At 36.5% G+C, this 14,601-nt stretch overlaps 1 protein-coding gene across 1 annotated transcript in view; it reads left to right on the top strand.

Moving 5' to 3' along the window:
* The window catches only part of tars3 (threonyl-tRNA synthetase 3), a 16,229-nt gene extending 1,628 nt beyond the window's left edge, over positions 1 to 14,601 (top strand). Inside the window, exons 5-19 of the mRNA XM_024294969.2 lie at positions 700 to 824; positions 1,044 to 1,161; positions 1,246 to 1,310; positions 2,492 to 2,570; positions 2,678 to 2,824; positions 5,655 to 5,753; positions 7,489 to 7,655; positions 7,730 to 7,892; positions 8,723 to 8,860; positions 10,057 to 10,134; positions 10,226 to 10,326; positions 10,721 to 10,825; positions 12,778 to 12,850; positions 13,421 to 13,535; positions 14,170 to 14,601. Of these exons, the coding sequence (XP_024150737.1) occupies positions 700 to 824; positions 1,044 to 1,161; positions 1,246 to 1,310; positions 2,492 to 2,570; positions 2,678 to 2,824; positions 5,655 to 5,753; positions 7,489 to 7,655; positions 7,730 to 7,892; positions 8,723 to 8,860; positions 10,057 to 10,134; positions 10,226 to 10,326; positions 10,721 to 10,825; positions 12,778 to 12,850; positions 13,421 to 13,535; positions 14,170 to 14,318 (1,722 nt within the window). The 3' untranslated portion in view covers positions 14,319 to 14,601. The remainder of the gene's footprint in view (positions 1 to 699; positions 825 to 1,043; positions 1,162 to 1,245; positions 1,311 to 2,491; positions 2,571 to 2,677; positions 2,825 to 5,654; positions 5,754 to 7,488; positions 7,656 to 7,729; positions 7,893 to 8,722; positions 8,861 to 10,056; positions 10,135 to 10,225; positions 10,327 to 10,720; positions 10,826 to 12,777; positions 12,851 to 13,420; positions 13,536 to 14,169) is intronic.

Here is a 14,601-nt window from a genome sequence, read left to right as displayed (position 1 = left end):
TCCAAATATGTATTTTAAGCACCAAAAGTGTGCATTTTTACTGTAAATTTATAATTTTCAATATTAATAAACTTTGATTCTACATTCCAGTCCATACTTTAGTGTATAATTCATCACATATATTTCATAAATAGAAAAAAATGTTATTGGTCATCATTTAGAGGAAAAAACAGAACCTCCCATAAAGAGTATTAACTCCAACGTTAATCACACACTAACAATAAATCCAAGTGTCTCATGTTTGCACACAGACTAAAAATTTCAGTTAATGTAAATCATTTAAACTGAGGGTCTTTTTCCTGCATTACTGGTGTAATGAATGCAAAATGATGGCTCCTTCTTTCCCAAAAGAGTTTTGCTGTTACTTTATTTTATTTTATTAACTTTTTTTTTTTGAGTAAATGAAGAAATTCTCACATGAACACAAAAATCATATTTCCCATTTTTCTAATTATGTGGTGGCAGAATCATGGTTTGGGCCGTAGTCTAAATTACACGTAAAGCCATCTATCTAAACTGATATTTTAAGAAAAAGTTATTATTTTCAGGAGTAACTACCAGAAACTTCAACATAATTCAAACTTTTGGTGTGCTGGTCCGCACGTTTTAAACCAAACCATCAGAAAAATAGTGCACGTTCTTTGAGCATTCTAAAAATTATGATAAAAAATGTCAAACTTGTCTTGATCTTGTTCCCAGGTGTACTGGCACTCCAGCGCTCACATTCTGGGTGAAGCAATGGAGCGCTATTATGGGGGCTGTTTGTGTTATGGCCCCCCCATAGAGAACGGCTTCTACTATGACATGTTCCTGGACGAACAGAAGTAAGGAAGTCTTTTCAGAGCCCAGTCTGGTTTCCATACATGTTGGTATTACTGTATGATGTCATGTTTTGTTACTTAAAAATATTTTTCCTTTATTTTATTGTTGATTTTTTTTAAGCATTTTTCTCGAAAATGCAGTAAATGAAATGGGAATTTGTGATCTTAAATTGTGAATAAGATGTTGGCCCAAACCTTTAGGATCCTCTTTGTTTTTGTCAGAGCCGTCTCCAGCTCTGAGTTTGGCGACTTGGAGGTGTTGTGTAAGTCTGTGATGAAAGAGAAGCAGCCATTCGAAAGGCTTGAGATCAGCAAAGACACTCTGCTCAAAATGTTTAAAGTGAGTAAAAGTGGATGTTTGTTGATTTTCATATATATATCTTCATTTAAGATCATCTCTTTTTAACTTTCCAATTTCCACCAGTACAACAAATTCAAGTGCCGCATTCTGAATGAGAAAGTCACCACTCCCACTACAACAGTCTACCGGTAAGCTGCTGATATTCATGTCATTTTTAAATATTAAGCCCATTATTACCTTACAGAGTATTAGGACCAGTTTACCAAAAAAATCAAATTCTTTAATACTCGTAAATTTATGAGAAAAAAGTAATAACTGTTAAGTTACAAGAATAATGTCATATATTTATGACTTACAAAGCCAAATATCTAAATTTATGACTTTTTTGATGTAAGCTTACGTATTTTAAAGTAATAAGTTTATAACTAAATCTCATAAATTTATTATAAAACAGTGAAAATTTTATGAGAAAAGACTCAGGAAATTAAAAAGTCTTTAAATATATGAGAAAAATGAAAACATTTAAAAGAAAAAGTCATACATTAAAAAAAACATGTAAATTTACGAGAAAAAATTATAAATTTGCAGGAAAAAAAATATAAATGTATGAGAAAAAAGTTGCAAATTTAAGAGAAAAAAATTAATACATTTACGAGGTATAATTCATACATTTACAAGAAAAAAGTTGTACATTTACGAGAAAAAAGTAATAAAACAGTGAGAAAAGAACCAAAGTTGTCTGTTTATTGTGGCTGTGTTAAAGATGAAAGGCGTGGAGCATCTTGTGAAGCGTTGTTACCAGATCGGTGCAAAAATAAACAAATTCTGAATTTTTTGACCACTCAAAATCAAATTATTATCAGTGAGGCTGAATCTCCGGGGTTCGGTATGTAAAATAAAGCTCAGAGACAAACATTTGAAGGACTTTATTCTGCCCTTTTCATTCACATACCCAGAAGCCCATTTGCCACTTTACGTCAAGTATCTGTCATGGGCACAAGGAACACTAAAGGAGAATGTAAACAGTGTTGAATACTCCCCCTCCTCCAAATGAAACGCCCTGTTTCACCTTAAAGTACCGAAGAGGAATAAAATGGATCTGACACATTTGCACAAGAGCGTTAAAAATGCCAAAAACTAGGCCTCCTCAGACAGAAGCATCAGACAGAGTTGGAGGTGATCTTATCTTTCATGGAGGAAGAATTATTGGAAGTGGACGGCTGCGAGGATATCGATGACTTTATCAAAGTTGTAAATTTACAAGTTTTAATCTCGTAATACAATTTTTTTTTTGTGTCCCTAATACTCTGTCGTACCCTGTAGAGTCGATGCATTTATTCATTTCATCTTTCTTGTTCTTGTCCTATAGATGTGGGCCCCTCATTGATTTATGCAGAGGCCCCCATGTCAGACATACAGGCAAAATCAAGGCGATGAAGATTTACAAGGTGTGTAGGAAATTCACTTAATCTTTACAATCCAAAACCATAAGCTCCATTTGTTGAGCCAATATTAAAACCAAGATTCCATAGAGGTTTGGTATTTCTGTCCACAGAACTCCTCCACTTACTGGGAAGGTTGCTCCGACATGGAAACTCTCCAAAGGATCTATGGGATTTCCTTCCCAGACTCGAAAATGCTTAAGGAGTGGGAGCGCTTTCAGGAGGAGGCCAAGAACAGAGACCATCGCAAGATTGGGAAAGTAAGTCAGTCGTTCCACCGAGGCTGCTGCTGCTGCTTGAGCCTGAACGTACCAGCTGGGGGTGCTGTGACTCCTCCTGCTGGCACATCCAGACCACCCATGAGTCATCAGAGCACTCCAGCTGGTTTCCCAGCAGGGTAGACCCAGACGGCAGCGTGTCGTTCAGCACTTATCATAACACAGCTCCATATTAAACGAGAGTGCCAGGATAATGGTGCTGATTCCTGTCGGAGGCTGGTGGCAAAAGCGGCATGTTGTGGTAAAGATGGTGCTCAATGACACATCCCCAGGTCAAGCCTTTCCATTTGGACGAGGCGTCTTGGAAACGCTATGAGAACTGGTCATCACCGTCTGTTTTTCTTACTCAGGTGTGCCTGCGCATGTCCAGCTGTGACCGCTTTTCCCTGCAAAAGCTGGTGGATTTCTTTAGCTGCAAATGACATACTTTTATCCAAATGTCACAGAGATGTGGAACAAATGTCCCTTTTTAACCACACTTTTTTACCCCTGATCATGAAAACCAGTGGGTCTCTCAAAAAATGAGACCCATTTAAAATAAAACACAACCCTTTACCAAAGAACCAAACTTCTTAGAAATGGCCAATTCAATCCAGTAGTACTTTACAGTATGAAGAAATGTTAAAACTGAAGTAAAAAAAGCATAAATAACCAATTATAATCTACAAAAAAGTTTTTAAAAATGGATAAAAGCCATAACTGACAGAAAAATCAGCAACAATCACTAATTTGAGCTTACTGAAAATGTGTAAAATGAGAAATTTCTCTTAAATCTTTGTTCATCTGATTTATTTTATTGTCAAACTTATGAAACTATAAGGCCACGAGCGCATCTCTAAGCAGCTACACATGATATTTAGAAGTTGACCTCCCTGGACCTGAACAAAACTGATGTGACTTTAGAGACAGATGGTATAAATGGTAACAAAGGAGCCCAAAAAAACCTCCAATGATAGTTTAATAAGAGAACTCCACTCAAACTGTACATCATTTTTACTTAGCAGCATTTGTTATGTTCAGTTTAATGCATTACAAAGTATTAAATTACTGTAGTTTAATGTTTAAAGGACTAAAATGACAAATTACAGTTAAAATTTCAATAATTGAATTACAATAACTAGACTACAGAAACCCTCATCACTTCATTACTCACATTTTGGTGCAGTGAAACCATAATAAAAGCAATTATTTTTGTGTAAACAGTTGGTTCTGACATTGTCTCTTGGTTAGATGAAAACAAAATTGATATAAATGTAAAAAAAAAAAAATACTGAGATCGCGCATGAAAGCAGAAATATGGACGTGGACAAATTCTTACGGACATTCGACATCTGGAGGTATTTAAATGATTTCTAATTTGTTGAAAATAAAGGCAAAAATATTTCAGTTAAGTGCAAGTTATGTCCTGGAGATGAACCGTTTTCCACTGCCCGAGTGTCAATGAGCAACCTGTCTATTTACTGTGTAGTCTGATCTACAACGTACATTTTCTCATGTTAATATAGCAACATTAATGAGGTGGTGCTCAAAAACCCTGTGTTTTTTTTGTGTGGATTTTACAATGGAATCTTGTTTGTGCTACCTTTATTCCTTTAAGAATTTGTATGTGAGTGACTCGTGAGTTACTTTTTAAATTGGGGAATCGGTAAAGTAATTTAATTACAGTTTCATATAGTAACTAAAGTAATCAATTACTCTTTAAAAGTAACTCCCAACACTGGTCATGTTTGAGCTACAGTGGGTGTCATGCAGACAAACAAGGAGGATACAAATGCTACTAACAACAAAGTCGGACTGGAATTTCCCACAATGCATGTCGGCAACATTTCTGAAACAGTTTGCAGATGAGCCAAAACTGCAGCTTTTCTAAAACACCAGCTCTGTCTTTTACATATGCAAATATTTTCTATGTTTAATTACTTTTATTGGTACTTTTACTGGTGATTTTATTATATAAACTGTTTTTTATACTTCACTATATTTTATGTATTGTTGTGCTTGTACTTGTCAATAAATATCTTCTAAATAATAGTACATTTTATTTACATGGCGCCTTTTTGGTTGCCTTACAAGCAGATACTTGGTGATTACATACTGATGAAGTGTCTTAATAGCATAGCAGAGGAGCTCCAAGACGATAATGACCCAGAACACAAACGCAAACGGCTAAAAACCTCCATGATTGGCTAAGAAAAAAAGACATCTGTTATGCCTTCTATGATACTTTGTCCAAGCCCTCTTAGATGTCTGTGACTCGCAAATAGTGGACCAAAATACCTGTCCACAAGTGTCTACATTGACAAATACAGAAATTGTTTAGTTTTTTTAAAATCAGCATATTTAAACACTAATAAAAAAAATATTTTTCTGTAGTTTTTCAGCACTTTTTTACTTGGTTGTACATTTTCTATTTTTAAATTATTTTTGTGATCATTCTAGTTTTTCCATCTTGACCAAAGGGAACCAATGATTTTGTCAATGTAAATTTTGCACTTTTCTACTTGATTTTCCCTTTAATAAAAATACAAATAAAAAATAACTGTTAAGAAGTACCAGCTTTTATTAAAAGGTGAGCAAGTCTGCTGGGGATTTCTGCCTCAAAACCTAATTTTTGACAAATTCAACTTTCTAAAAAGTCAAGAAGTTCCCCCTGATCTGTAGTTGTGAAGCTGCAGGATGACTGTCAGTGTGTGATGATTGGGTAACTCCCTGCTGTGTACAGTAGTTTCTCACTGGCTGTGTCTGCAGATGACAATGTGACGACAAGTCCTTAAAAAAGTGTTTTGTTTTTTTTTTGTCTTCTCGGTGACAGGATCAGGAGCTCTTCTTCTTCCACGATCTCAGTCCCGGCAGCTGCTTCTTCCTGCCGCGTGGAGCCTACATCTACAACACGCTCACGGAGTTCATCCGAGTAAGGACCGAACACTGACTAACAATCAGAATCATGTTATTTCTCACTGTGAGATCTTGAATTAGGTCATTGGTGCTGGATTCCTGATTTGTTTTCATTTAAAGTTGGTAGAACTGCAGAAATATATTTATAGTTTTAAAATGAAAACACAGCATGAAACACAGAGTCTCACTGTAGAACTCATCAGGCGATGCTAATCACTTCCTGTGTGCTACGGGTGATTGCCTCTTCACTGAAGTCAATCAAATCAAATCAAATATACTTTGTTGTCCCAGAGGAAATTTGTCTTGGACTCTGTGCCGGTGGCCGCATAAATACATTCGCACACAAACCACTTACCAAGAATAACCTCAAAAACTGGTTCAGCTTCAAAATCCTGGCTCTGTTCTTCATGCTGTGCACGCTCGACGCGCTTTAAATGCACGATTATAACTGACCTAAAGTGAAAGGAGTCAAAGGTTTGTTTGATTTGCATTTAAATCCATTTTAAAAGCAGTCTTTTAATCATGGTGCCTTTGGGGAAAAAAACTTGTGTTGTTTTCTAAGACATAGTTTCTGCAGAGCGGCAGTAATGTATTAGAAATTTGCCTCTGAGCTGTTGTCGGGACAATTGGCACGGAGAAACCCCGCCCCCCGTTCCCCTCACTGTTGCAGAGAGCTTGTAGCAGGGCGTTTGTGGCCCCCCAAGTTTATTTTCTACGTCAGGGGTCCCCAACCACCGAGCCATGGACTGGTACCGGTCCTGGTCCGTGGATCAATTATCACCGGGCTGAGGAAGAAAGAATTAATTATACCCGTCTTTTTTTCTTCTTCTTCTTTTGATACTTGACAATCTTTTATTTTGAAAAATAACCGTATTCTCTTAGCTACAATTTTGATTACTTGTGCTGTAAAGTTTAGTCGGGGGAGCAAAATGATGACAGTTAAACAATCTTTTATTCTGAAAAAATGTCTTGAATTTGAAGACAACGGAAGGTCAGTATGGTGGCGTGTTGTTATTTTGTAACAGAATCTTCTTCAGTTGCTCCAGATTTATGATAATTTGAATTTAAATGTACTCAAAAATACAATTTTGAGCTTAATATTCGTATTATATGTCCTCCGTCATTAGAAAATGCCACAACAACATGTTAAAAGCACCAATTACACCATTTTCACAAGAGTGGGTCTTTAATCTGAGCAGATGACCTCCCCTCCAAAGGTAAAACTTCAAAGTTCCACTTCTCGTCCAAGTTCAGCAACTCTGCAGGAACCTTTGACGTATGTGAAGAGTGGAGTCGACATGTCGAAGGCTTTGACAGCTCACTCCCACAAACCAGACCAAGCCTGGAGGAGCTTGCATAGATTGTAGGGAAAAGGTGCCAAGATCCTTATGGTGTCACCCATGTTTATCACTGCGAGGGAAGATGCATCCACACACTTTGCATTTTTACCTAACACGTAACCAAATATTTAAAACCAAGATCTGCGTTTCAGCGAACACTGCTCACCAAATGTTCTCCTAAATTGGGTGTTCTGGTTCTGTTGCTCCTCTCACAGTTTTGTTTAATCACAGAATTCCTCTTACTGATGGCTACTAAACTGCTCATTTTCTTTAAAGACAAAGTTAAAGTGCTATTTTTGTTGCAGTGACTTGTGTTTTTGTGGTAGGGCTCATACTGTGGCTCTGCTCTGTGGAGTACCTGCGCGGTTCACTTGGAGTGTTTGGATTATGTGGTTCTGCTGTTTGTTCTAGGACGAGTACTGGAGAAGAGGCTTTCAGGAAGTAGCCTCCCCCAACATTTACAACAGCAAGCTGTGGGAGACATCTGGCCACTGGCAGCACTACAGTGAAAACATGTTCTCGTTCCCGGTGGAGGAGGATGTCTTCGCTCTGAAGCCGATGAACTGCCCCGGTCACTGGTAAATGTGGGGCGACTGTGAATAATTGAGTTGATCTCAGCCGTGTGACTGGCTGCTCTGCTGTGGCCCTGCAGCCTGATGTTCAGCCACAGGCCTCGCTCTTGGCGGGAGCTGCCTTTGAGATTGGCGGATTTTGGGGTCCTGCACAGGAACGAGCTGTCGGGAACTTTGACCGGGCTGACCAGAGTGCGGCGCTTTCAGCAGGACGACGCCCACATTTTCTGCACCATGGATCAGGTGCGTTATTGTGTGAATGCATCCACACTATAGTGGCACATTAAAAACTCAATCACACTTTCAGCGATTTCAGCAATCTTGGTATCAAAACATTCTGCTTGTTGAGGACATTACTGCTTGTACTTTTGGTATTCATAAACTTTATAGTTTTTTAAACATTGAGCAAAATATGGCCCTTAGGAAATGAATGAGAACATTATCAAATGTCAAAATTTTAAGTACATTAGCAACAAGGCTTTAAATATATTAATGGGCTACTTTTAAATTAGAGTTTATCGAATATTAAGGGAACATGCTAACATTTTTGGCTATTTTCTTATCTACTGGGGCTTTTAATAGGTGAATTTGGAGTTTAGCTTCTATTTTAGCAACATACTAACGTTTTTGGCTAATTTAGTTTACTGAGGAATTTTGGGGTATTTTGGAGTTCAGCTAGTATTAAAGCAACAATTTTTTCTTTCTTAATTTGGCATCTACTAAGGTTTTTCTTTTTGATAATTTGGGGTTTAGCTCATATTTAAGCAGCACAATAAATAATTTTACAGTTTTTAAGAAATTTTACTACATATTTTTCAGAAATTTAGTTTAAGTTTTTTAACCAAATTTCCAGTCTTTTAGCAAATTTAACGTTTTACAAAAAGCTTTTGCATTTTCAGCGAAAAGCTTTAGTAATTAAAGTAAATTGTGTCACCATTTTCAACAAAAAGCTTCAGCATCTTCACTGACTACTTTCAGCAAAAAGCATTCACGCAACTTTCCTAGTTTCCTTTTGTCAAAAGTTAAGCATGTTTTATTTTTTAAACCCAGATGCTTTTTTGTTAAAACTGCAGATTGAATCAGAGATGAAAGGCTGCCTGGACTTCCTGCGTGGCGTTTACGACGTGTTCGGATTCTCCTTCCAGCTTCACCTCTCCACTCGTCCAGAGAAGTACCTGGGTGATATAGACGTGTGGAACCAGGCTGAGAAGGCAAGTGTTTTGTAATCAAAATATATGAATGCAGCCTTTTTGGCACACTTGAAACAAACGGCTGCTTTGATGTGACACTGGTTATGAAGAGGCTGGTTGCCTGCCGTGCATGTGGTCATCCAGTAGTATCACATCTGTGACTCATGTGGAGGTTCTTCAATTGCTGTGGGCGGCGTGTTGTTAGTAAGCTATTACTCATCTGAGTTGATTTGGGTATTTTTTTCTGGTTAAAGATGTTCAGTACAATATTATTGAGCCTCAATTAAAATCAAAGGGAAAAACTTTTGCATTTGATTGTGCTTTTCAGTTCAGCTCGGTCTGTTTCACTGTAAGGGCCAAAAGTCGCACTCAAACTATATTTTTTTTCTATTGTAAAATCGTTCCCAGTGATCTTTTAATGTATCATTATGATGTTTTTAGCTAAAATAAAAAAGTCTTTGTCATTTTTTAAAGACATATTTTATGCACAATGACAAAAGATCATTTTAAATACAATTCTGGGTTGTGGGTGGGACTGTTGATACAGAGCAACCTGCCGTGTTAAGAGCCCTGTTTGTGCCATTGACATAAATATAGATGAACAAAACAAGGCTATGATGTCACCAATAGAAAATGCCTTACCTCAGGTACCAACAAAATGAAGTCAATTCAGTCACCATGTGTTCTTGTAGTATTTTTCTCATAGTAGAGGACTTATATAAAAGAACTTGCGATTTAAACTGCATTTGAGTATTTCTTAATTCAAATCGTGTTGGATCAGGAGCAGATGAAAATGCTCGAAAATTCTCGGATTAATAACGCAACTACTACTATCCGCAGGACAAAGTCTCTCTTTCTCCGCTCCAATTCTAAGTTATACACTTGCAGACAAATAGATCCATTAATGTCTTCATTTTCGTCTGAGTTACTTCCTGGATCAAAACTGTGCAGCTACATAACTCTGATATGCTCCCTATTTTTTTTTGCCCTGCTTATATATGTTTGTGTAGACAAAGGAATGTTGGGATATCGGTGTGACTTCCGCACCACAACTCATTTCTGTTGAAGATTTCTAAAAAAAGTGACACAGGCTCTTTGATTTTAGCTAAAAATTGCACAATTTTAATTTAAAGTCCACTGAGACTGATTTCACAATAAAAAATGTATAGTTTGAGTGGGAATATAATAATTCTGAAGCTTTGCTTCTTGTTTGACAGCAACTGGAAAACAGCCTGAATGAGTTCGGGGAACCATGGAAACTCAACCCCGGAGATGGCGCTTTTTATGGACCCAAGGTCAGAAAGCAATTTTGATGTTTCCAGCCAAACATCCCATCAGCTTGATTTTCTGGGTTCTTCAAACGGGATTATTTCTGTGCTGCTGCAGATCGACATTAAGATCAAAGACGCAATTGGACGTTACCACCAGTGCGCAACAATTCAGCTAGACTTCCAGCTGCCTATTCGCTTCAACCTGACCTTTGTGGGGTGAGTCACCTAATCAAAACACAGCCACACTGCTGAGTCTGTGGGCTTTGCTGCACCAAGGATTATACATTAAGCTCCTGCAGGATAAGATGTCCCAGCTTGCACACTCGGATCTACAGTCGTATTGTTTCAAAGGTGATGAGTTGTATGTAAATGAGCAGCAGGTAGTCCAGTTAAACATTCCACTAATGGACCAGGTTGATTTATTCAGCCCTTTGCTGTCCAGGGATCATGATCATGACACAGTGAAATTTGAGACATTTTTGTAACGAATTGTGTGGCTGTAATTAACAGAGCTGTTTCTCTAGAGTACACGTGTTTAATTGACATTATTTATGAGGATGAGCTGTTGATCTGCCTCTTTGTTTTTCTGATCTCTTGTTTTCTGACACAGAAAAGATGGTGATGACAAAGCTCGACCAGTCATCATCCATCGGGCCATCCTGGGCTCAGTGGAGAGGATGATTGCCATTCTCACCGAGAACTATGCCGGGAAATGGTAAAGACACTGAATTAACTTCATATTATTTTATTAGTTTAAAAACAATATCTTCATTTAAAAAGCAAATTTTATTAATATCAATTCATAAAAGCTTTTTATGTTTTTTTTTATAACAAGATTTATTTATTGTATGTTATTATAATGTTTAGAATTTTTTATTTAGAAAAAAGGATTCTTATTTATAGCAACCTATAAGTAATGCAAAACAATCTTGTAAATTAGGGAGCATTATATAAAAAGTAACTGATCCATCACCATTTAAATAAAAAAATACTCAGAAACTGAGATTTAATCTAAAATTATTTTATATATGTCCTCCATCATGAAAACAATGCCAAAAGAACATGTTGGTCTTTTAAACATGATTATGCTGTTTTTTCCCCAAAATTATATTTAAAAAAAAAAAATTAAAAGCTTGTGGCCTCCCAAGCATATTTTCTATGTCACAAATGAACTATTTTTCAAAAGAAAATTGTGTCTGCTCCTGATTCACAATGCATTGAATAACAAAGTACATAGAAATGCAATTTTTAGCTTCGTTTTTCATCATGAGAAAAATGCCACAAAAACACGAAAAAAAAACAATTTTGCACTGAAGTAGGTCTCTAAATTGACGCAAAAACAGACATTTCTGTCACTACTGCCATCCTTTTGATTACCTCGAGTGTTAGTCAGAGGATTTCAGAGTACTTATAAGTACTCCGTGAGCTCAGCAGCTTTTGGTGAGCCGTTTACAATTGGTTGGTCTGCTTTCAAACTGACGGTCTCTTGGGGAAAACTGAACTCCACGTTGTATTCACTTGTAAAAATCCTACAAGTAAAAGCAAGTGAATGTAGATGTTCTGCACCTGAGTTTGTCTGTGATGTTTCTTTTGCAGCTCCACATATTAGACAAATGTTTTGCATAGTATGAACCAGTCTTTACCTGTCATCTACAATCCATACGTTGCACAACAGTGAATTTTATTGACACTTGGGCTCAAAAGGAACAAACTCACTCTTTAGGAAATACAGAGAATTGGAGGCCATATAGAAAACAAACATGATTCAGCTGAAAAATATGTTCTAAACCGGTTTCAAGTGACATTAATGAATGCATCCAAGGATTTTTTTCGGATTATGAAGGATTAATGCAAAAAAGATCAAACGTAACACGTTGTGTTTATTGAAGGATGAAAACAAAAGCAGCTAATTTTCAAGAAAGGCTTAAATGAATCAAGCAAAGAGGAGTGAAACCTGCAAGTTCTTGAACCAGAATAACGCTCCATCCTTTGTGACTGAATGTTAAGTGCAGCTCTGAGAGTTTACAGAACAAGTGCAGACATGAATGCTCTGTCTGAGCTTGTGAAATAATTACTATCCATCTGCAAAAGTTTCAAGTACTCTCAGGGCCTTTACAGAATTTTGAATCAGCTGCAGGCTTTTTTTTAAGTTTAAGTGAACTTGTTAATTGAGATTTTCTATATTTAGCTTTTATTTTCGTTACTCTGATTCCAGATGTTTTGAGTTTGGAACTTAATCTAAAAATGATTAAAAACCGGCAGATGTGGCCGACTTTTCTAATGTGTTTTATTAGAATATTGTGTGTTTTGGGGTCTACGATCTATATTTAATAGAACTCCATACAGTATGTTGTCATGTTTATGTCCAAAGCAATCAAACTGTACTTGACTTTAGTTAATAATTACTATATCTAATTAATCAAGTGTGACATAGGTGTGTTTTGTTTTCTATTTTCTAATCAATGCATTTCATTATTTATATAATGAGTTTGAAAAATGTGTGTGTTTTGCCCAGTAATTTTTAATAATTTATTCTTGAAATAAATCAATTAAAGGTTAACAAATCATTTCCTTCACTTTTTTAACTTCAAAAAAGCTCTTAAACAGGAACAAGAAAATAAAAGATTTGTAATAATGAGAATGATTTTGGCTGTTTTAACCCAACAGGCCTCTGTGGCTCTCTCCACGCCAGGTGATGCTAGTGCCCGTCAACCCCTCCTGCGAGGACTATGGAAAGAAGGTCCGTCTTCTACTTTTTTCTTGCAGGAATATCTTAAAATATGTGTGTTCACATCTGGCACAGATTCCAGCATTTATATTTGTTGTAGTTCTACTTTTTTATACTGAAGATGTAGAGAAAGGAATTTCGGAAACAAACTATGAAACTCCCTTCTTTATTGATATGCAGACAAATTAAAAGAAATATAGTCTAAATTTGATCATTTTTATGTCTTTACTTTAATTGTATGATCCATAATGTTAATCATACAGTATGTATATTTTTTTCTTTTAAGATGTGGCTTAATTTAACGTGTTTTGGCCTCTAGCCTACAGTCTTTCTCAGAAAATGAACCGGTCATCTTTATCCTTACATTTGTCCGATTAAAAAATCATTTATATACATAAAATAACTTGATTTCTCTACAATTAAAGTCTGTTTTTTAACCTGTTTAGTCAGAATTATGCACAAAAGACAGCCATACATAAAGATGAAAAATGAATGTTTATTTATAATTTAGAGAAGGAAGCGGATGTTTGTGGAATGTGTTGTTGGCTATTATAAAATTGTGTCCTTATTTTCAATGCTCAGGTGTGTAAGCAGTTCACAGAAGCTGGTTTTATGGCAGACGCTGACCTGGACTCTAGTTGTCTTCTGAACAAGAAAATCCGAAATGCCCAGTTGGCACAATATAACTTCATTCTTGGTGAGTGTTTCCCAGAAAAAGTGAGTTTCACCAGCCCACATTATGCAAGATCCTCACACTGAACCAGTTTTTAGTATTTATCCTTTTTTACCTCTATAAAAATGTCAAATTCTTCTCATCTGTGAGGCATTTATTTTGTTTAGGACTATTTTCATGCAGCAGAATTATACCTTATTTTATGCCTTTCTGATTTAGTTATAAGGGAGGTCATTTGATTATTTTTTCCCTCTCATTTTATTTAAATAACCAACTTTATTTTTTTGATAACCACCATGTTTGAGTATTATCCAGAAACTTTGAGGAATTTTAAAGTGAAATGTCATAAAAAGTTGAAAAAAGGTTATTTTGAGTTAGGTTTCTGCAAATTGAGAAAAAATAAATTCTGCATTCAAATTGTAATCCAGAAATGAATGAATATTTGATTTGTAGCCGACAGCCCGAGTGTTTTTAACACCACAGCTGCAAGAGTCTTTGTAAGTCAAAATAAACATTTCTAAATGGTCTGCTGTAAGGCAAATGGTCGTCCAAGCTGGCGAGCCACCCACAGCTTTTGAAGTCAGCATTGGAGTGGGGACAGTGTTAGGGTAGCTGTGTGTAGGGTGTTATGTCAAGCTGTTGTCTTGTGTTTTGGCAGTGGTTGGAGAGAAGGAGAAGATGACTAACAGCGTCAATGTGCGCACCAGAGACAACAAGGTTCACGGGGAGCTGTCGGTGTCCGAGGTGATGGCTCGCCTGTCTCTGCTCAAACAGTCCCGCTGCAGAAACGCAGAAGAGGAGTTCTGATGAAGATGATTCTTAGTGCGTTTAGAGGAGCAGTAAATGGTACATGTAGAAATGGCTTTTAGGTCAGAGTATAAGCTGATGTCCTGGAAAAAATGTTGAATTATCAGTCTGATTTTTTTGGAAAAAGGGGTTTATTTTCCAAGCTGTGACAGTCTGTCTGAAAGTGAAATGATAATTTAAGAAAAGTGAGATAATTGAAATCCTGAAAAAATGTCAATTTTATCGTCACAAAAGCCTTACTTAATGAGACAACCTAGTAATAAAAAGCATTTCCTGAATGTGA

The sequence above is a fragment of the Oryzias melastigma genome, linkage group LG3 (assembly GCF_002922805.2).
Source record: "Oryzias melastigma strain HK-1 linkage group LG3, ASM292280v2, whole genome shotgun sequence".
Taxonomy (NCBI): domain Eukaryota; kingdom Metazoa; phylum Chordata; class Actinopteri; order Beloniformes; family Adrianichthyidae; genus Oryzias; species Oryzias melastigma.
This window is presented reverse-complemented; position numbering and strand designations above follow the sequence as displayed.